Source organism: Gossypium arboreum, chromosome 5 (assembly GCF_025698485.1).
Source record: "Gossypium arboreum isolate Shixiya-1 chromosome 5, ASM2569848v2, whole genome shotgun sequence".
Classification (NCBI taxonomy): domain Eukaryota; kingdom Viridiplantae; phylum Streptophyta; class Magnoliopsida; order Malvales; family Malvaceae; genus Gossypium; species Gossypium arboreum.
In genome coordinates this window covers 27,451,607-27,472,244 of record NC_069074.1, presented here as the reverse complement: position 1 = coordinate 27,472,244, position 20,638 = coordinate 27,451,607, and the positions used below count along the sequence as shown (strand labels likewise).

General features: G+C 32.2%; 3 protein-coding genes and 1 pseudogene across 3 annotated transcripts; 2 read left to right on the top strand and 2 right to left on the bottom strand.

Moving 5' to 3' along the window:
• Positions 1 to 521: 521 nt before the first annotated feature.
• LOC108453678 (uncharacterized oxidoreductase At4g09670-like) lies at positions 522 to 3,821 on the bottom strand. The gene is made up of 2 exons (XM_017751930.2): positions 3,226 to 3,821; positions 522 to 1,308 (listed from the first exon to the last, which is right to left on the bottom strand). Exons 1-2 carry the CDS (start codon positions 3,685 to 3,687, stop codon positions 688 to 690), a joined length of 1,083 nt encoding a protein of 360 aa, XP_017607419.1. The 5' UTR covers positions 3,688 to 3,821; the 3' UTR covers positions 522 to 687.
• Positions 3,822 to 5,895: 2,074 nt separating this feature from the next.
• Positions 5,896 to 10,963, top strand: LOC108450444 (ras-related protein Rab7-like; annotated as a pseudogene).
• A 1,667-nt stretch (positions 10,964 to 12,630) lies between these two features.
• On the top strand, positions 12,631 to 13,207 carry LOC108452782 (non-specific lipid-transfer protein 2-like). Its single transcript, XM_017750572.2, has one exon. The coding sequence runs from the start codon at positions 12,652 to 12,654 to the stop codon at positions 12,985 to 12,987; it is 336 nt and encodes a 111-aa protein (XP_017606061.1). The 5' UTR covers positions 12,631 to 12,651; the 3' UTR covers positions 12,988 to 13,207.
• Positions 13,208 to 16,120: 2,913 nt separating this feature from the next.
• On the bottom strand, positions 16,121 to 20,110 carry LOC108450662 (LRR receptor-like serine/threonine-protein kinase RGI5). The gene is made up of 2 exons (XM_017748382.2): positions 16,812 to 20,110; positions 16,121 to 16,693 (listed from the first exon to the last, which is right to left on the bottom strand). The coding sequence occupies exons 1-2, from the start codon at positions 19,669 to 19,671 to the stop codon at positions 16,311 to 16,313; spliced, it is 3,243 nt and encodes a 1,080-aa protein (XP_017603871.2). The 5' UTR covers positions 19,672 to 20,110; the 3' UTR covers positions 16,121 to 16,310.
• Between the last annotated feature and the right edge of the window lie 528 nt (positions 20,111 to 20,638).

Here is a 20,638-nt window from a genome sequence, read left to right as displayed (position 1 = left end):
TAAGTATTTATTTATAGAATAAAATAATCGTATCCTTTTATATTATATTCAAATATCTATTTTGCTTCTTTCATAATAATATAGCTTATTAATTTTTTTTACATTATTCATAAAATTATAACAAACACAGAAAATGATTTAATAATATTTAATTATTAATGGGTAAAAATTATACTATTTATCGTATATATTGTATCTCTATATATAGATTCTAAATCATTAATTATATATCTATATATTATAACGGTTTTATCTTTAAAATTTCATTATAATAAATTATAAATAAATTATATACACAATTAATTCATGCAACTCACGGGATATATAAGATAACAAAATATAGCACTAAAATTGCAAAAGGGCACAACCAACTTTTTTCTGTGTTTTTTAGTTTTAATTATTCATTAGTTTTAGTTTTAAAATATGATGTGACAAATATTACAATTTAATGCTTCAATCATCATTTTTAATTAAAGGTCAAATTTAACTTCAAAAAAAATAACAATCAGAAAATATAAACGTTGTTGAGGGCAAAATTTTAAATAACTAAAATAAATGGTTTGGAGTAAATCACTAAAATTAAGTTCAAATTTCATGCTACAAAGCAAATGCACAACATGCAGTCTCGTGGGGAAACAGATAATTCAAACAAGCATAGATAAAGCTCAAATAAATGATAAAAACATATTAACCCACAATTTCAACAGGTTGAAAATCTTTCTCCATCGACGCCTTCACTGCATCCAGAACCAACTGTGTCTTCCGGCTGATTGTCGGCCACTTTTTATCCGGTTGTGCTCCGTTCTTTTTAATATTTGCAACCAAGCTGGCAAACTCTCTCACCATGCAGGCTTCCTGAGGTAGATCTACAGTGACAGTGTGCTCACTCGGAAGTTGCACCCATCCGGTTACAAGTTCGTTAAATCCAGGTTTTGCGGATGTAGTATATGATGCCTGGTGTTCTTGGTAAGGAATGATGAAATCTGTAAGATGTAGTGTTCCCAATGTTCCTATAGCAGTGAGATTCATTGTCAAATTTGATAAGAAAGAACAATGGAAGGTTGCAATTTTGCCATCTGCCCAAAGTAGTGACGCTCCACACTCTAGTAGTACACCTGCTTCATTTAGAACTGGATTTCTGAAGGCTGTAACAGTTTTCGGTAGCTCATAGTCAGCTGCCCACAAGATTGACCTGATGCCATACCACCCGGCATCACCGAGAGCTCCAAGAGCATCAAGATCTGGCTTCACACGAATATCATTCTTGAGAAAATCCGGATCGGCAAAAAATGTGAAGCAACTGTTTACCTGAGAAAGTCAAAGGTAAAAAATACATAAATTTAGAATGCAAGGACACCAAATCAATATAGCATCTTATCATAAAATCATAGACCGCATCAAAAGGCAATTAGATAACATTCTGAAGAAGCACAAATTTATGAAGAGATAAGAGGCGCATACACTCAACATTGTGTCCTGTATCTCTCTTCAAAACCCGTCAGATATGCCATTTTACCACATATTTATGCCTTATTCAGGCATACTTTGTGGAAGTGTACCAATCTTTGGACATTAATAGCAACAATTGAAATAAAATATATCACTGCAAGTCTATCTCAAACAGGCTTTACCATGAACTAGGTTCTTTCAAAAATCTAGCTGAAGGGAACCACAAAAGTTTTGAATTCACTCCAGATAAATTTTATCATTGTATAAGTAATAGTTCATGTGAAACAGCAGCAACTAATCTCACAAATGGCGATAAACATTAATGCTCCGTTTGGCTACTAGTGTAATAACATTAGTAAAAATCTTATTTATTACATATGTATTACAATAGTTAAACATAAAATAAAAAATAGTTAATACAAATTTAAACTTGAAATCAGAAAGATAAGTAAAAACTCTTGTAAAAAATAAGACTTCTTCAAAATAAACGAAATATTTTCCATTCCCTTTACTAAAAAGAATTCATGGGAGTGGATAACTAGTACCAATTGAATTAGTTTACTGCTAACTCATATGCTAAAACATATGTAAAAAATAATACTCCTACCAAACGTAGGATAAGAGTGCTAAAGGAGTAGGTTCAGACATTGGAAGGCTGAGTGTTTTGCAAACATCCAAATGCAAGCATACAAACAATACTTCTCTTTTTCATACACAAACAAAATGCATACACATATATATGTGCATATATAACTATAAGGCTTCTGTGAATTTATAGGAACTTATGAAAATGCTAAGCAACTGTATCTTAAAGGTTGTGCTCTTGAGCCATTATTGTAAGCTCTACTTCAGAATGAAATATTATCTCCATTCATTTATTTTATCCTTTACAAAACCCTTAGTACAAAGACAAGCAAGCTTATTTCCAGTGGCTATAAAAACTCAAAACTTCATATCACTTCGTTGGTAAAGGAAAGTTCATATCACTGGGTACAATGAACATTCACATATCTAGATCATCGGTACTGTTTTGTTTTTCTTCTCCATCTAAAACCAACAAGTTTTTAGATTTTCCATCCCGAAACAATCCAAACAACCCGCAACAGAAATAAACGAATCACAGTCCAACAAGGAACTAGGCTCTGATTCATTGAGGACAAGTGTTTCATGTTTTAACAATAACAAGCTCAGTTGAAGAGGAGTTCAAGAAAAGCACTAGGTTCTGGACGAACAATAATATAGGATCTATGACATCAACTCATTCACACAAGAGGCTATATTTAATGGGCTTAATTAATTGCCTACATACATGGATGACAGAGAAACATATACTATAATCATAAAGATGACAAATAGCACAAAGCACCGATAGACAAATATTAAACCCGAGCCCTAAAACAAAACCCAATTTCTATGCTTCCTTTGTCTCATTAACCCCATATCTTACCAAACTCTTCTTCACATCTCTACAGAACCCATTTTAAATTGAGTAAAAAAAAAAAACAATATCTAACAGGATCATCCAAACAAAGACATACAATTTCTAAAGTAAAACAAGCTGCTAATATTTAGAAAGGCAAGATACACCTACAGAATCGGATATTCATAGATATTAAGAAGATGACGCCATTCCATTGCCTAACATATTAAAATGATAAGGCATATGACACCTTAAATTGAGCTTTAAACTATCTCCTATGGCCTAGCAGGAAAGTGGTGAACTACATAAACAAAAGAAAAAACCTTAAAATGAGCAGAACCCCGTAATGTATTTACCGTTCTAAGCTGACCAAACTGCTCCTTGTCGTTTAAAAACTGCTTCATTTTATGGGTTCTGGGATTATGCACCCACATGGTACCGTCCATAATCTGAACCCCGTTTTCTTCACAAGCCTTTAGAATCTGATCAAACTCGGCCACGCTCAAGGCGACGGGCTTCTCCGTGAGCAGATGCTTCTTTTTCTGAGCCGTCAAAACAGCCCATTTGAGGTGGAGGCTAGTGGGTAAAGGCAAATAAACGGCGTCGATGTCGGGGTCGTCAAGAAGGGACTCGTAGGAGCCGTAGATCTTGGTGTCAGGTGGGAAGCCATTAGCCTTGGCGAAATTGGCGGCTTTGTCGAAGGAGCGGCTGGCAACGGCGGAGACAGTGGCGTTAGGAGCAAGCTGGATAGCTCGAGAAACTTTGCGGGCTATCTCGGCACACCCAATGATTCCGAATCTGATCGGAATACCAGCCATCGTTTGGCTCTCAGGAAGAGAGAGATGATCAGAAGGATACTATTTGTAGTCAGTGTACCGCAACACCGATATTGTTATCCGACTTCGTATTCGAGTTTTTTCGCCAATAAATAGTGATATTTAAATACTAGAATGTTGTAAATTATCTTTTAAAAGGAAAATATAAAATTAAATTAGAGTAATATAAATAGACATTAGTCTTTGATACTAGGTGTATTTTTTATTTCCCATTTATAGAAAATTATTTGGTTGTATAATAAAATATAAAAAATAAATTTTTTAAAATTATTTGTGAAATAAAAATATAATAATTCTTTTTATTATTTTTAATTTATGAAAGATATATTTCCATGAGCCGAACCCTCAAATGCTTTTTTTTTCTTCTGAAATATTATTTTTCCTTGTTTAACCAAGCTTAATAAGCAACTAGTTGGTGGTATGTTTTGATTGGAGGGTAGATTGTTTATAATGTCATTGTATTAAGGGTAGTGCATATGATGCCATGGAAGCATTATGTATGGGTGATTAAGAACTTGTACAGAACAGGTTCATTGTCTATCCAATCCCACTGATCACAAATTTGTTTTATTAGGCTGGAGATACAGCATCTGCAAGGCGGTATGATTTGTTTGAGCTGCATGCTCCCGGCTGAATTTAGAATTTCTTCAACGAGCGACAAGATTTTAATTATAATTTTTCATTAAAAAATTATAAATTTATCATGTATTCATCATCTTTTAAGGTATTAAATAGAAATTTTTTATTTTTAGGAGGGTTAAAATGTAATTTTTTATATATTAATTTATAATTTTCTATTTATAAGAGGATTGAATTGAAAATTTTTCAATTTAAGAAGACCAAAATATAATTTCACTAAAATTAATTTATAAATTTTCTATTTATAATAAGACTAAATTGATTTTTATTTTATTTTTGAGAGGCCAAAATCTTTGTCTCCCCATCCTAAAATTAGTCTCTAGACATATGATTGTTTAAATTAGATTAGATCAATCGATCAGATTAAAAATTAAAAATTGTAAGGAATTAATTCAAAATTGATATTAAATTAATTAAATTAAATTTTTAAACATCTTTTATTTTATAATCTTCAATAATTTATTAAATTAAACCATACAAAATCACTAATTTTCTCATGAGCTTACCCGAACCATATTAAGGCTCTAGTGGCATAATTCTATTTAAAGTTTACAAACATATATTACAAGAAGTACAATTATAATAGTTATTATGTGTTTTGAAAATTGAAATTATGGTTATTAAAATAGTTATCGTTATTAAATTATTTTAAAGATTATAAAAGGAATTCCACAGTAGCCGATTAACAAAACTTTTTAATAATTTCAGTGATTTAAATAAAATTTACTATAAATAATTAGATTATATTACATGGGTGAAAAAATGATATAATAAATTTATAAAAATTTGAAAAATTTTAATTAAAATGGTAAATTTGAGATAATGAATATAATGATGTTTTAGACTTTATTTTTATTATGTGCATGTATTTTTAAAGATATAATTACTTATTTGGTGTTTCCAACTTTTTAAAAAAATTAGTTTTCAATTTAATTTTGTATCTGTTTTAGTGTTTAAATTTATCTGTTTGTCAAATTCTTTAAAAATAGATAAAAAATATTTACATTTGTTAATTTTATACATGGATTGTCAAGTAAATGTCAAATCAATAATTAATTAATTTTTAAAATTAATTAATTTTAAATATATAAAAATATTTAAAATATATATAAAAATACATTTTGATATTTTAATTTTAAAACATTAATTAATTACTAACATAGCATACAAGTAGATTGCCACATGAATGCTACATCAGTAAAATCAACAAATATTAGATTTTTTTTATTATCTATTTTAGATAATTTGATAAACAATACAAGTTTAATAGCTAAAAAATTAAATAAATGATTAAAATAATTTTTTCATAAAATTGAATAAAAGAATGCTTAAGGATTTTTAGCATTGTGAGTCAAATAAATCATTATAAATTTTTAAACTTAGTATAAAAATATAAACAAACAAAAATATCTTCAAAATAATATTCCTTAAATATTAAAAATAAACATTTTTGTTAATTTCATAAAAGAATAAATTATTTTAAATTAAATATAAAAACTAAATTAAATACAATATGCAGAAAAAAAAACCATAATTTCACCTAGTAATATGGAAAAAGAAATGGAAATTTGGCGCTTCTTTTCAGCCAAAAGGAAAAAAAATTTTCTAGTGCAGAAAAGGGAGCAAAGTAAAGAAGGAAAAAAAAAAGGAAATTTCTTTTCAATAGCTTTTACAAATATATTAGGTAAATCCATAGAGCTGTACCAATAAATTTAAAGCACCCCAAAAGAATTCAAAGGCGTGATAATTAAGTTTTTTTTTTTTATAAAAAAAAAGGTAAATCAAATCTAATAAATCAAAACCAAATTGTTGCCGTTAATTTTACCGCCATGGCAATGCGAAGACGAACCTTGCTCAAGGTCATTGTTCTCGGCGATAGCGGGTATGTCGTTCTCAATTTCAATTTCTATGGCTTTTTCTTTTTACAACTAAAACGATGAATTTTTGGATTTCTTAAAATTTGTTTGATTAATGGGTTATTATCAATTTCAGGGTGGGTAAGACGTCATTGATGAATCAGTATCCTTTCAACAGTAATTGAATTTTAATCTTCGCATAGTCCTTTTTTTTTTTGTAAATTTTCTGTTCTTTGTTTAGGGATAATTTTAGATCTTAAACTTTGTGTTAAGGTCGTTAGTTTTTTTGTTTATTTATTTAAATGTTGATTTTATAAGTTACGTCGTTGTCAGAATTAACTTCTTGAATTTAGATATGTTCATAAGAAGTTCAGTCAGCAATATAAAGCAACAATAGGTGCTGATTTTGTCACTAAGGAACTCCAGATTGAAGATCGCCTTGTCACTCTGCAAGTAGGGTTTTAATCTTTGAGTATTTCTATACTCTTCTTAACATAATTTTGAAGTTTCCATGGATAGTATGTTTATGTATTTTATTTTATTTTTCCTTTCTTTTGTGGCATTGCATTGGATAGATATAGGATACTGCAGGGCAGGAGCGGTTTCAGAGTCTCGGAGTTGCCTTCTATAGGGGTGCAGATTGTTGTGTGCTAGTTTATGATGTTAATGTGATGAAATCATTTGATAGCCTTGATAATTGGCATGATGAGTTTCTTAAGCAGGTTTTTCTTTGCCCCTTTCTCTATTTGTTCATTTTACTTTCCTTGATCGTTTCAGTTCTTTAGTGAATTATGTTTTGGCGTGTCTTGATGAATGGCGCTTTTAATTTAAGTTGTTTTATGCCTCTATAACATTATCACGATTATGATAATGTCAATAAGAATGTGCAGTGTTTTAGATTTATTGGCTCGTACAGCTTTTATTACCCCTTCCATGATAAATCTAGCGTAGAGATATTTTTTTGGTCAAAGGAATGTAGGCAAGTAATGCATACAATTCCAAGTTAACTTTGCCAACCTCACTAAATATGGAATTCATCCTGCAACACTGCAAGTTATTTATAAGCTATCAAGTAACTATTTATTTATAATTTTGATTTTCTTGTAAGGCTTCTCTCTCTCTTTGTCTCTTTGGCATGCATGTTCTTCATTCACATCAATGCTGACAACCATCCTTTTCTACTAGATTTTTTTTTATTTGAAACTCTAATGGTTTTGTAGTTGATTTTGAATTTGAATTTGTTCGTTTTCTTTATGGCCTTAATTTCTCCAATATCATTATCTATGTAGCCTACTTAAGTGATTTACTCTAGACTAGTGGATTGCTGGAGTTTGAGATAGCTGCTTCAGTTTAGCCATAAATATCTAGAGAGTTCAGAAAAATGTGGAACCTGAGATGTTTATTCTTATTTTCACCTTAAAATTTTCTTTACATCGTTAAGCTCTTGTTGAAGCAATGGCTTGTGGATACACTCAAAGGTTGAAACCGCTCTAATAGATTTTGCCATAGACATTCTTGCCAATCTGTTACAAAGAAGGAAATTTGTTTTGAAAATTTGTTTTCTTAGGGTAAAGGGTGGTATTTATTCAAAGCGCACATGACATGAAGTAAATTTAAAAGAAACATGAGATTTTTCTTGTTAGGGGTGTATGCTTCCAAATTCTTGCTTATACTGACACTGGAATTATTATTGGTTGCACAAATTCAAATACGCTATTCAACCTAGTTTTTCAGATTGTGGTTGTGGACTCACTGATTCTTTTTTTTCACTTTCTTTTTTCTATAATTTTGACCTCACTCATGTTGTCATAACTGATTTTATCTTTGCCTTTTCAGTTCGCCTTCTTTTGGTTCATTTCAGGATTATTAACTTTTACACTTTTTGAACAGGAAAGAAACAGAGAATTTTTAATTGCTTACCCAATCTTTAGGTGGAAAATTGCCTCTTTTCAGTGGAGTGAGTTTTATAAACTGAAATGTTCATATTGGTTTTCTTATTGATATTGTTTGTTGCCATTCGGCTGTTCTGTTGGTCATCAATTCCTGTTTTTCAAACATTTCTGTGTCAACTAGTCAGAACAGTTTTGTAGAAGTATAGGTTTACTATAAACAGATCAGAAGAAGTATGTAGGTAATTTTGTAATAGAATCTCCAATAAATGCTGATTCTTATGGGAATGTGAAATTTCTTTTCTTGATGCCTTGTTCCATCATGTTAAACCTAGAAATTGGATAAAACATTTATTGCTGATGCTACAGTTAAGTGCTCAACTTGACCTACTTTCCTTTCAATGCACGTGATCTTTCCTAACAGCCAATTTAATTTCTGAGGTTGATTAATCTTTTGTGTAAATTGTTTTCATCCCTCTAAAACTTTATATGAATTTCTTTGGAAGTGATTACCATCTGTTTTAAATGTTTCCATTTTCATTTCATGCCAGGCCAATCCAACAGATCCCAGGACGTTTCCGTTTATGTTGCTTGGAAACAAAATAGATATTGATGGTGGTAATAGTCGAGTGGTAAGGGTATATGGTTTTATACGACCTAATTTTCCTTTATCCTCACACCTCAGCCTAATGGGTGGCATCTTGAGCCCATGTAGGTATCCGAGAAGAAAGCAAAAGATTGGTGTGCTTCAAAAGGAAACATACCTTACTTTGAAACATCAGCAAAAGAAGATATCAATGTTGATGCTGCATTCCTTTCTATTTCCAAATCTGCTCTAGCAAATGAGCTCGAGCAGGACATGTAAGTTTATCTTGAAGCATATTCTGTTTTTTTTTTTCCAGTGAACATTGGCATATAAATTAGTATTTTTCCAGCATGGTGTTGTTGGCCCAGAAAGGAGTATGGTTTTCTTCAGCACTGCAGATTCAGACCTTCATATCTCTAGCAATTTTACGGCATAGCTGTGATCTTTATATACTTTTGTGACATTAAATAGTTAATAGTAGGGAAACAGAGGATATCTCCAACATTGTATTGTGAATCAGACTACATTAAGGGTGTACAAATTACGCTATCACCTAGAAATCCTGTTTGGATGCTGATTGATTTGCCTTGCCATATCAAATTCATTGTGTGGGAGTGACAATATTATGTATTTCATAATGACATGCCTCAGGTAGACCCATATTTCCTAACTTTAATGAGTTGCTGATCTGGACATGGTTCAATAATACCGCGGAAATATGTTACTATAATCCTATCTCTAAGTAGATCAATATATATATATATATATTGCTTCATTAGGAAAGATGTACTAGAGTATGTAGTCAAATGGTAAGGTGCTTATGGACAGAATAATGGGGGTAAGTGATTGGGGAAATAACAATAAACAAAATTTGAAGGTAATAGTTTCATGAGAATCATGATGAGGTGTATTTTCTTTGGCCAAGGTTAAAAATTTTGATATTGATTCAAAGAAATGTGTCTTTAATCATATAGCTGATTTCATTATTTTCCACAGTACTCATTCAATTAAATATGACTTAATTTTACAGCCATATAGATCGTATAACAATTATCAGAGTTCTTACCTACAACCTACTTCTTCTGTTATATTTTTCTTAATTATTTGATTGTGTGTGGATGTTCATAAGCTTTCTTCTCATGGTGCTGTTCTACCATGCTTAATTTGGGCTGTGGTGTTTGTTTGTTTTTTTTTTTTAACAGTTTAGATGCTGTTGTTACTTTTATTGCTTCTTTTTAAAGTCTTTTTAGTACATATGTTATAGCTCATTGGCATATTCTTGTGTAATCGTCACAACCAATTTACTATTTATTTCTGTAGGATATAGATTTTATTTTTAAAATATTGATATCATGTCGTGGGTAATTTTTTATTTTATTGTAACTACAGGAAAACTGTTTTCTTCTTCCACTTCACCTTAATATATTTGGTGTCTGTGTACTTCGTCTTAGCATAGATGTTTTCAAGTTTTTAAAGATATTTGACCAGGCTATGCAGAAAATAACTTTTTTTCTTTGACCTATTTTCCTATTTGTGTATGAATGCAGATATTTCCAGGGCATCCCAGAGGCCATGACAGAGACCGAGCAAAGAAGTGGTTGTGCATGTTGATTACAAGCCAAACTATGTTCTCTGGTTTTATCATTCTTACCCTTTTTTTGGTATACATTGCATTCTAAACTCCCATGATCAAAGCATTATTTGTCATTGCTTTGTTTTGTTTTCGGTTGGTAGAGATGAACTCTGCAGAGTTCCCGGTCATTCTTCTTACGGTAGTGTACTGATAAAATGGTTCAGATGGCATTGAAGTTAGACATGAATAAGGCATATGACAGGATTGAGTGAGATTACCTAGAAGGATTGATTAAATTATGACATGTGATAGCGTTACATATTGGATGGTTTTTAATAGCGAGTAGCATAGTAGGATTGGTCCAACCAAATCCATTGTGCTTAGGCAAGGAGATCCAGTATTGCCTTATTTACTCAACGTTGAAGACATAGATGTTGTTTGTTGGACAAAGAAGTGCTCAGGAAGGCCATGCTATTTTGATTTCCACGAATGTAGCACGTGTTGCAGCAATGTTTAAATTTCCTGTTTTAAGTTGACTCTTGATCTTGGAGGGTCCATTTGGGTAAGATTAAAAGTAACAGGGATGATGAGGTTATTAGTTAGTTGTTGTGATATTCTATACTGTAGCAGTGGAAAATACATTAGTTCTAGTGCATTGGATAACTTACTTTTATATTTTTATAATATTTAAGATTTGTTTTATATATTTATTTAATTATTTTAATTGATTAACTAATTATATAATTTATAAATCTGTTTATTTTATTAAATAAATGTCGAGTATTTAGTACATGGGCGCAGTATACTTTTCTTTTTTATTTCACAAGCATTTTAAAATTTTGACTTGTGTTTCTTTTTAAAAGAATATTTTATTTAATATTTTACTATACTTTTAGACACTTGTCAACTTCAAATTTTATTGGTAGTGTATTAAATATTTTCTCTTAAATAAATAGCTTAAAAACTTGTAAATAAAAATTTATTGAAATAATTAAAAGTAAAGGTTAATATATTATTGGAAAGGTAATCACAAATTTTAAAACATGAATAGTAAAATGGATATAAAAATATTTATAAAATATTTAAAATTTTTAGGCATATCAATTGTATTGGTTATAAATGATTTAACTTAAAATTTTCAGCATGATTAAACTTATTTTAACCAATTAATTTTTTTAAAACTAAATCTAAATATTGAAAATTTAATATTCCAAGAATGTTATTTGCAATTTGAGTATTTGGGTCATCTGAAAGTAATTTTTTACGTTTAGTTGATGGAAGGATTTCATGAGTAAAAGCGAGAGAATAAGATTTATTTGGTTAAAAAAGTATAACAGCTTATTTGAATGGCATGTACTTAGTTTAATGGCTTTTGAGTAAATTAATCAAAATAATTTAACCAAATAAAATGTAAAATAACTAATTTAAAATAATTTTAAGAAAAAATGAATAAAATTAAAATGGTTAAAGATTGCAAAAGTAGCAAAAGATTTGCTAATTGTTTCTTTTCGGGAAAAGTGACTTTAGTGTGCACGGCAGCTGTGGAGCTGGTTTGGTCTGTTTTACTATTATTTATATTAATATTTATTTATTGTTATTATTAAATTTAAATAAAAAGGTTTTTAATTATTTTTTAACAATGAAATACACCATTTGAATAGGTCTTGGAAAATTTCTGGAACCAAATCTAAAAAGTTTTTGTGTACAATGCATCCAAACTAAATTGTTAATGAAATTTTATTTTTCAATAAATATTTGGTGTCTGAATTTAGAATTAAACGTCAAGTGATAATTTAAATCGTGTCTAATGCATCCAAACTAGATTGTTAATAAAATTTTATTTGTCAATAAATATTTGGTGTCTGAATTTAGAATTAGACGTCAATTTGCACGAGTTTTTATTTTTATCTTAATTTAGTTTAAATCATTTTGAGTTTAAAATATTTAAAATTTAGGTCACTTCGAAATAAATCATTTCGATTTTAAAATCAATTAAGGCATTAAGTACTTTGGATTTGAATAGTCTCTAAATTATTTAAATTGAATTCAATTAAATTAGAATTTGATTTGATTTTTGACTCACCAACTTGATACTAATTTTAGACAAACTTGGAATTCATAAGACGGTCCCAATGGAATGAATGCTTCTATATTACTTACATTTGATGCTATTGAGAAATGAGAGTAAAATCAATCAATAACATCATAATATAGAGTTATTGGCTTTGGTTAATTTGTTCACACAAAGAGAGGTGCCAACAACTTAACCCAAAATTAACCAAATAAGATTTTAGTTGGGGTCTCAAATAGTGTGGGGAAACGCCCCCATCATAATCCCACACTCGTATATAAATAATGCATGCTCTAATGTCTCACAGCAAATTACCAATCCAAATCCTATAAATGGTACCACCCTCCACTATGATAACAAAGATGAAGAGGTTTTCATATGTTGCCTTAAGTGCGGTACTGTCACTCATGGTGGTGGCGGCCGCAGCGTTTTCGGGTGAAACACGGTGGGCAGAGGCGGCAGTGACATGTAACCCCATAGAGCTCAGCCCATGCTTGGCGGCGGTCATGTCGTCCACGCCTCCATCTGAAACCTGTTGCAGCAGGCTGAGGGAGCAGACGCCATGCTTTTGTGGGTACCTTAACGACCCATCTTTAAGACAATTTGCTGATAACCCCATTATTAGAACTGTTGGGAACGCTTGTGGAGTTGCATATCCTCAGTGCTAAAACCTCTTCATTACAATACTATACATACATGCATACATACGTATACATACATAGGGCAGCATATAGGGCTGATTCTGCTGTCAACTATATACTGATCTGAATAAATGAATAATGATGATGAGATGTGGGATAATATTATTTTGTTTATCAATTAGTACATTACCCAAGTGAGTGATTGTTTATATTTTTATACTAATTTTTCAATCCTTTTTAAGATAAATTTGTTCTGATTTTTTGTTGTATGACGTGACAATATTAGCCACTGTATTAAAACAATTTTAAAAAATATAATATGAAAATTCATGTGTCTTAAAATTTATGTAATATATATTTTTCTTCGCATGCAATATAAATTATTGATATATTAATTAGGAAGATATAAGTTTAAATATACTTAAATATATTTTTTTTAATTTAAAAGTTGGAAAGTAATTATGTTTAAAAGAAAATGTTACTGATATATCAAATACATAAGTAACATAAATTTTGCTTTTTGGTTGCAGTTAGTATTAATTATCAGAGAGAATGTATGAACATAATTTTGGTTTCATGTTGAAGAGTGGTTACGATTCAGCTGCCTTAGAGAGATTTGTCTAGTATTTCACAAATTATAATGATGTCTTTTGACATGCTCTAATATTAAAGTCCATCCGTGTCAAAGGAAAAATAGGTTAACTGTGTTTGAATGGTTCAAATAGTAAATTAAATGGTTTTTGGAATGTAAATTTTTTTTAAAAAATTGTGATTATTTGAATCTAATTTAATTATATTTTATATTTAAAAAAAAAGAGTAAGAAATGAGTAAGAAATATTTGCCTACTAAATAGGGTGTATTAAACTCGTGATTTAGATAAGAAATATTTGCCTACTAAATAGGGTGTATTAAACTTGTGATTTAGATACTTTTTATGAATGTTAATTAATTAAGTATAGTAAGTAAAATGGAGATGATATTTGACATTAAATTTGTAGATTAATTGTGAGATGGTGAGTTACTGCACATATAATAAGTAGTAGGGTTCGGTTATATGTAAAGTTTTTGGAATCAGGCAGATCATTAGTTTTTGATCTATTTGGTTCAAATCAATAAATAATTAAAATTCATAAGAATTAAAATATTTTAAAAATAAGTATAAAATTTGATTCAATCATCAATTCAATTAATTTTAAATTTAATTTAATTGAGAGTAAATTAATTTTTTACCTTAATTCTAATTCAATATGTTGGTCACTAATCCAATTTAATTTTGAAAATGAGCGTTGTCGTGTAACTTGGCCTCGACAAGATTGTTTGGCTTTTTATGAAGAACATGGCATGGTGCTGCCACGAATGCCCCCTACTACTTATGAACCACACACAAGGGAGTGTGTCCAAGTGATTCCAACATAGCAATATACAAGTGAAAGTTCGTCAAAAAAGTACATATAAAATATCAACGTAATCAAAGCATGATCAACACACATTTCAACATACCTGAATTTTCGATGATTTTTTTTCTCCAAATCAACAATAACAAACAAAAACCGAAAAAACAAAATATTCAAAAAGATTGATGGACCAAACTGAGAAAAAAAAAAAGAAGAGGGGACACAAATACATCCTAGGTCAAAAGCAAAAAAGAAAAGGAAAATAAATGAATTGATAAAGAATTTCAGATCTTTTAAGCAAAATCTTAGTTATAAACAGAGTTGCTCATGGGTCGCGTTGTGTCAGGCATAAGTATGATATTAATATATTTTATATTTGTTCAGGCTTGACTCGACTTAAAATATGGGTCTAAAATTTTACTCAAATCCATTAATATTTGCAAAAGACTAAGACAAGCTCATTTTAGACTCATCCATATTATTTTAAATTTTTTAAAAATATTTATTTTATTTTATTTTAATATTTAATAATTTTATATTTTTTATTTATTAAAATTTTTATATAATCATCTTAACATTATTTTAAAGTTTACATTAAAATAGTATTATATATTTAGCATAAGTTTATGTTTTTAATTTATTCTAAATTACATAATATATAAAAATAACATAATATAACATATTATAAACTTCAAAATGGGTCGAGCCCTGAATGTAAACCCGAACTCGATCTATATTTTAAATGGACTTAATTATTTTATCTAAATTCTTTTAAATTTCATGCGAGTTTTTGAATCTAGAGTTATAACCAATCATAAACCGGTCTAATGTAATTATGAAATATTGGAAAGTAAAATGAGACAGAGTGAGGTAAGGCAGGCATGTGGGTAAGAAGGGAGGGAAGCATGGCCTGTTTTTGCATGTCTGCTCTTTTGTTATATCATTGGGCCTACTTCCATTACATGCATGCATGTTATGGAGATTGAAGGATATCTCTTTGACTTCCTATCCCCTCTTCTGTCCTATATTCTTTAGTATTAAAGATTTTAACTGTGTGATCCTCTCAATTCGCAACTACATTTTCTCATGTTTTCATTTTTGGTAGTAACAATCCTTTACACCCCACCATAATGATTTGAGCAGTCACTTTTTTTAGCGTTTTCATTTTTATTAGTAACAATCAGTTATACCCCACCATGATGTTATGAGCAGTCAAGACTTTCGAATAATATGAATAAACCTTTCACAATAATCTTTTTTTAAGAACTCTTCAACTTATAATTTATTTGATTAGGTGTATTTTTTAATCATCTTATCAAGTTTCAATTATCATATCACATTTGATATTACTAAGATATATTATAACATTACTTTATTTAAATCTATGACATCAAGCCACTTCCTCTAACCTGTTAACCTGTCAATAACAATTCAACACATGATATCAAAATAGAAGACGCAAGCATATAAGGCCCGAAATCTAAGAAGAGACCTAAGCAATCAAGAAGCCTTTCTCTTTTCCTATCCAATCCTAGGTCTCTCTCTCCCTCAATTTCTCCTTATTACTCTAACCACACTATCTAACGACTTTCTGCCTTGTCCTAGTCAAGAAGAATCACTCGTCTCAACTACTTATCTATTCATGTATCAACAAAATCCTATTCACTCAATGGTTCAATATCTCATGCATTTTAACGGCCTACAATATTTGAACCTTGTACTTCAAAATTCAATTTCAATTTAAAGTTTAGTGAAGCATGATCCATTAGATCGAAAGGGAAAAAAGGAGAATAAAGATAGCAAAATCAAGAGAATTGATGTTCCTAAAACTGTACATCAGACTCCTCAACACCATCACTCAAATCCAACAATATCTCCACACAACTCTCTTTTTCTCATTGTTTTTAGATGTTCTTGGAATGTAAAAATGACAATACACAAGAAAAAGACAATTTTTAACTTTGATTTGATGACTGCTTTATTAGAGGTTGAGAAGTCTTTCCCCATTCTTCAGGTTGGGTTTTAACCTCCATTAACAACGCCACTACTTCCTTCATTGTTGGACGTTCTGCTGGTGAAGAATTCACACAAAACATTGCAATCCCAAGTGTTTGCAGCATTTCCTGAACCAGTTGGTCCGGCATTCCTCGAAGCTTAGCATCCAGAATCGATGCCGCCGGTTCGAAGCTTCCCATTTTCTTTTTCACCCACTCCACTATGTGCACTCCATCTCCTACTTGTGATTCCACTGCACTTCGTCCACTTAGTATCTCCAGAAGAACCACCCCGTAACTGTATACATCACTTTTCTCTGTTATGTTCATTGTGTATCCATATTCTGCATCCAAAACAATACTTCGTAAGCTGATGTTACGGTCCTAATGAAGAGCTATGAATCCTGAATCAACTATGTACTAATCCTATGAAGTTAAGTAGGGCGGAAGTAGGGAACTTACCTGGTGCAATATAACCATAAGAGCCGGCTACTCTAGACATTGCATGGTGATAATTTGGAGAGTTCATCAGTTTCGCCAACCCGAAATCCGCTAAATAAGCCTCGAACTTGGAATCAAGGAGTATGTTATTGCATTTCACATCTCTGTGAAGAATTGCCGGTTTACAATCATGGTGAAGATAAGCTAAGCCTTGAGCTGATCCTACAGCTATCTTGTACCTTACTTCCCAACTCAAGTTTCGATTACCTCGCAAAAGCTGTTGTAGATTACCATTCGGGATGTAGTTGTATAAGAGGAGCTTAACACTTTTGTTGGAACAATAACCTAAGAGCTTCACAATGTTCCTATGGCGAATGTGTCCTAGAATCTGAATTTCTGCTGCAAATGAGTCCACTGTTGGCTCTTCGTCGTCCTTTGTTCTCCAAAGCTTTTTCACTGCAATCAATTCCCCATTTGGCATTTCTGCTTTGTAGACGATCCCGGAACAGCCTTTTCCGATCACATTCTCGTCTTTTAGACAGTCCAAGATGTTATCAATGGTGAAATTGAGCCTTTGGAATGGAATGAAAGTCCATGGATATGAGAAATCTTCAGCTCCTGATGAAGATGATGAAGCTCCTGCTGATTTCTCCATCATGTACCTATGGTTCCTTGTAACTAAATACCATGAAGCAAGGACTGCAATGGTAACTGATGCAAGGATCACTGAGACTAAAGCAACAGTTTTGGCTGATCTTAATCGGGTTTTTCGCATTAGGCTCGATGAACAAGTGGAACCATCGACGGATTCACATAGATTCAGGTTTTGCAGATAAGAATTGTAGGAAAGAGTCCTAAAGAAAGGTGTTACAGGTATAGGACCTGAGAAATTATTGAATGAGATATTCAAAAAAGTGAGACTAGTAAGGGAACCTAATACCTTGATTCTTCCATGTAACATGTTATGAGACAGATCAAGTGACTGTAACTGTCTCAAACCAGACATTGATTCCGGTATTTCACCGGTAAACATATTGGAACTCAAATCCAAACTGATTGTTAAACTTGTTATATAACCAATCTCAGATGGAATTTCACCGGAGAGTCTATTGTAGCTTAAATCAAGCAGAGTAAGTTTCTGCAGATTCTGAAACGATTTCGGGATAGACCCTGTTAATAAATTGCTGTTGAGAATCAGCTTGTTCAAGTAACTAAAATTACCGAAACTCAACGGAATTTCTCCAGTGAAGCTGTTTCGACTAAGATCAAGCTGCTCTAAATTCACAAGCTCCCCAAGCTGAGATGGGATTTCTCCATTAATGTGGTTGTTGTGAACATCCAATAGCTCAAGAACTGTGATGTTGGCAATCTCAGAAGGAAGACTACCTGTGAAATGATTCATATATAAGTCGAGGAACACTAAGTTCTGCAGTTGGCCGATCTCCTTCGGAATCTGCCCTGAAAGCCGGTTTTCTCCAAGCCTTAACCTCACCAGTGACTGACAATTTGAAACACTACTCGGCAACTCCCCTGATAAAGAGTTTCCAAGAAGCAAAAGCTTGCTGAGCTTCTGCAAACTGAAAATCTCTTCTGGTATTGAACCAGTAAGCTTGTTCCTGGAAAGATCAATGGAGTAAAGTTCAGTGCAGTTCCCAAAAGAAGATGGGATTGTTCCTGAAACTGAATTGCCCCACAAGAAGAAACTCTGCAGTTGTTTCAAGTTACCAATCTGCCATGGAATTGCACCAGATAATTTATTCTTGTCGAGTTGAAGTGTAGTCAAACTCGAACAGTTGCTTATCTCAAAAGGAATCAACCCAGTTAAGGAATTATCAGACAAGTGAAGCTGCTCAAGAACACCAAGCTTTCCAATATCACTAGGTATTTTGCCAGAAAGATCATTAGCTGAAGCATCAAGCACAACAAGTGATGAACAGTTGGATATCTCAGCTGGGATTGAACCTGTCAATGCGTTACCCCATAAAAGCAAGCTAGTAACCTTTTGAAGCTTGCCCAACTGAGGTGGAATAGAACCAGTCAGCTTGTTCATATGTAAATACAGATTCCTCAACTCTGAACATAATCCCAGTTCAGGTGGTATCGAACCAGATACCTCAGTATCATAAAGAGACAGTGTTTGAAGGTTGATCAAGTTGCCAAATGTTGATGGAATGGAACCAGAAAGTCCAGTGGCGGCTGCCCCAAATGTGGTCAGATTGGTAAGTAAGCCTAACTGTGTAGGGATTTCTCCTGTTAGATCAGGATTGCCGCCAATTCTAAACTGTTGGAGAGAAACCAATGAACCCATTTGAGATGGTATTGAGCCGTTGAGGAGATTATCTTGTAGACAAAGAACTTGTAATGAAGTGAGGTTACCTAGCTGTGGAGGAATCCCTCCACTTAATCCATTTGAATTCAAGAAAAGGAACTGCAGTAAGGAAAGCTGACCGAGCTCTTGAGGAATGGATCCTGTGAGAGAGTTAGAGGAAAGGTCTAAAAGGCGAAGGTGAACTAGTTTGCCAAAAGAAGGAGGGATTGAGCCTGAAATATTGGTGGAAGAGAGATTGAGAAGTTGCAGGGAAGAAAGAGAGGAAAGCTGCGAGGGAAATGAAGAGATATTGAGGAATATGTTGGGCAATGAGAGGGAGATAACTCTATTTTGTGGAGAACACGTTATCCCTTGCCATAAACATGGGGTTGAGCTCTTTGGGTTCCATGAAGAGAGCACTGGTGAAGAAGCTTTTGCAGATGGGTCAGCAGCTGATAAAAGAGAAAGAAGCGCCTCTCCATCAGGTGACAACGAGGTGACCAAGAGTGTTCTAAAAACAAACAGATAGAAGAACAATAAATGGGTCCCTGCAAACAGGGTAGGCATTGCCATTTGAAGGTCTGAAAATGGCCTGAACCCAAGGTGGGGAAGACTAAGATCAAACAGGTTGAAACTTGAAAGAAAGAAAGAAAGGGTTTGTTGAGACTTTCAATGGAAACTGTGAAAAGCCACACTTGCAGGAGACAACATGCATGTGAGAGAGAAGGTTTCAACTTTCAATGGAGGTGTGTGTGAGGCTTGCTTACACTTTACACCAAACTGTTGAATATTTCTTTTGGTTTGATGAAACCATGCATGTGAACATCAAGGAAAAAGATAAATGGTGAAGAAATAAAATTTATGACAGAGATGGTGAAAAGCTTTTCTTAAGGCTGAGGTCATGCACCGTGAGCGGTGGCAGTTATGGTGGTGGTGGTGAGTTTTTCACAGTTGAAGCTTTGAGTGTTTTGCTTTTTTGGTTTTGTGTTTTTTTTGGGGGGGGGGGGGGGGGTTTCAAATGCTTTGAGGGTAATGCTTACAACTTAGAACATTGAAAGACTCCATTTTTCAGCTGCAAATGCTTATTTTAATGAAGCTTAGAATTATTTTAAATTAAGTAATCAAATTCGATAATAATTATATGAAGCTATTATGCGCCGAATGGGGGGCAGACCGCAGTACTACTGTTGACCACTTTGCAGTAAATGTTTGAAGCATCTATTGTTTTCTTCATCCCCGTCCGTACACGTGTCATTATTTCCATTTAGATGGGACCCTGTACCGTGGGCCCAGCTGATGAGTGGCCGAATCCAACGGTTGAGCCTTTAAACGCTAATGTTGTTGGCTAATGGTGACGTAATTAATCTTGCAATTTCTTTTATTTTCTATGTATCTATATTTTATAATTCTCTTACTGTTGATTTTAATAATGTGATTTTTAATATTTAATTTAAGAGGGTTTGATATATTGAAATTTTAAGTATTGTGTTGAAAATTTAAGTACAAAATTAAGTTATAATATTTGTTTGATGCATCATTT

Coding starts and splice junctions, on each gene's coding strand:
- LOC108453678 (XM_017751930.2), bottom strand. CDS start 3,687: ATGGCTGGTATTCCGATCAGATTCGGAATCATTGGGTGTGCCGAGATA. Junction 1,309..3,225: donor AGTTTGGTCAGCTTAGAACG/GTAAATACATTA, acceptor TGACTTTCTCAG/GTAAACAGTTGCTTCACATT.
- LOC108452782 (XM_017750572.2), top strand. CDS start 12,652: ATGGTACCACCCTCCACTATGATAACAAAGATGAAGAGGTTTTCATAT.
- LOC108450662 (XM_017748382.2), bottom strand. CDS start 19,671: ATGGCAATGCCTACCCTGTTTGCAGGGACCCATTTATTGTTCTTCTAT. Junction 16,694..16,811: donor TTATGGTTATATTGCACCAG/GTAAGTTCCCTA, acceptor TTTTGGATGCAG/AATATGGATACACAATGAAC.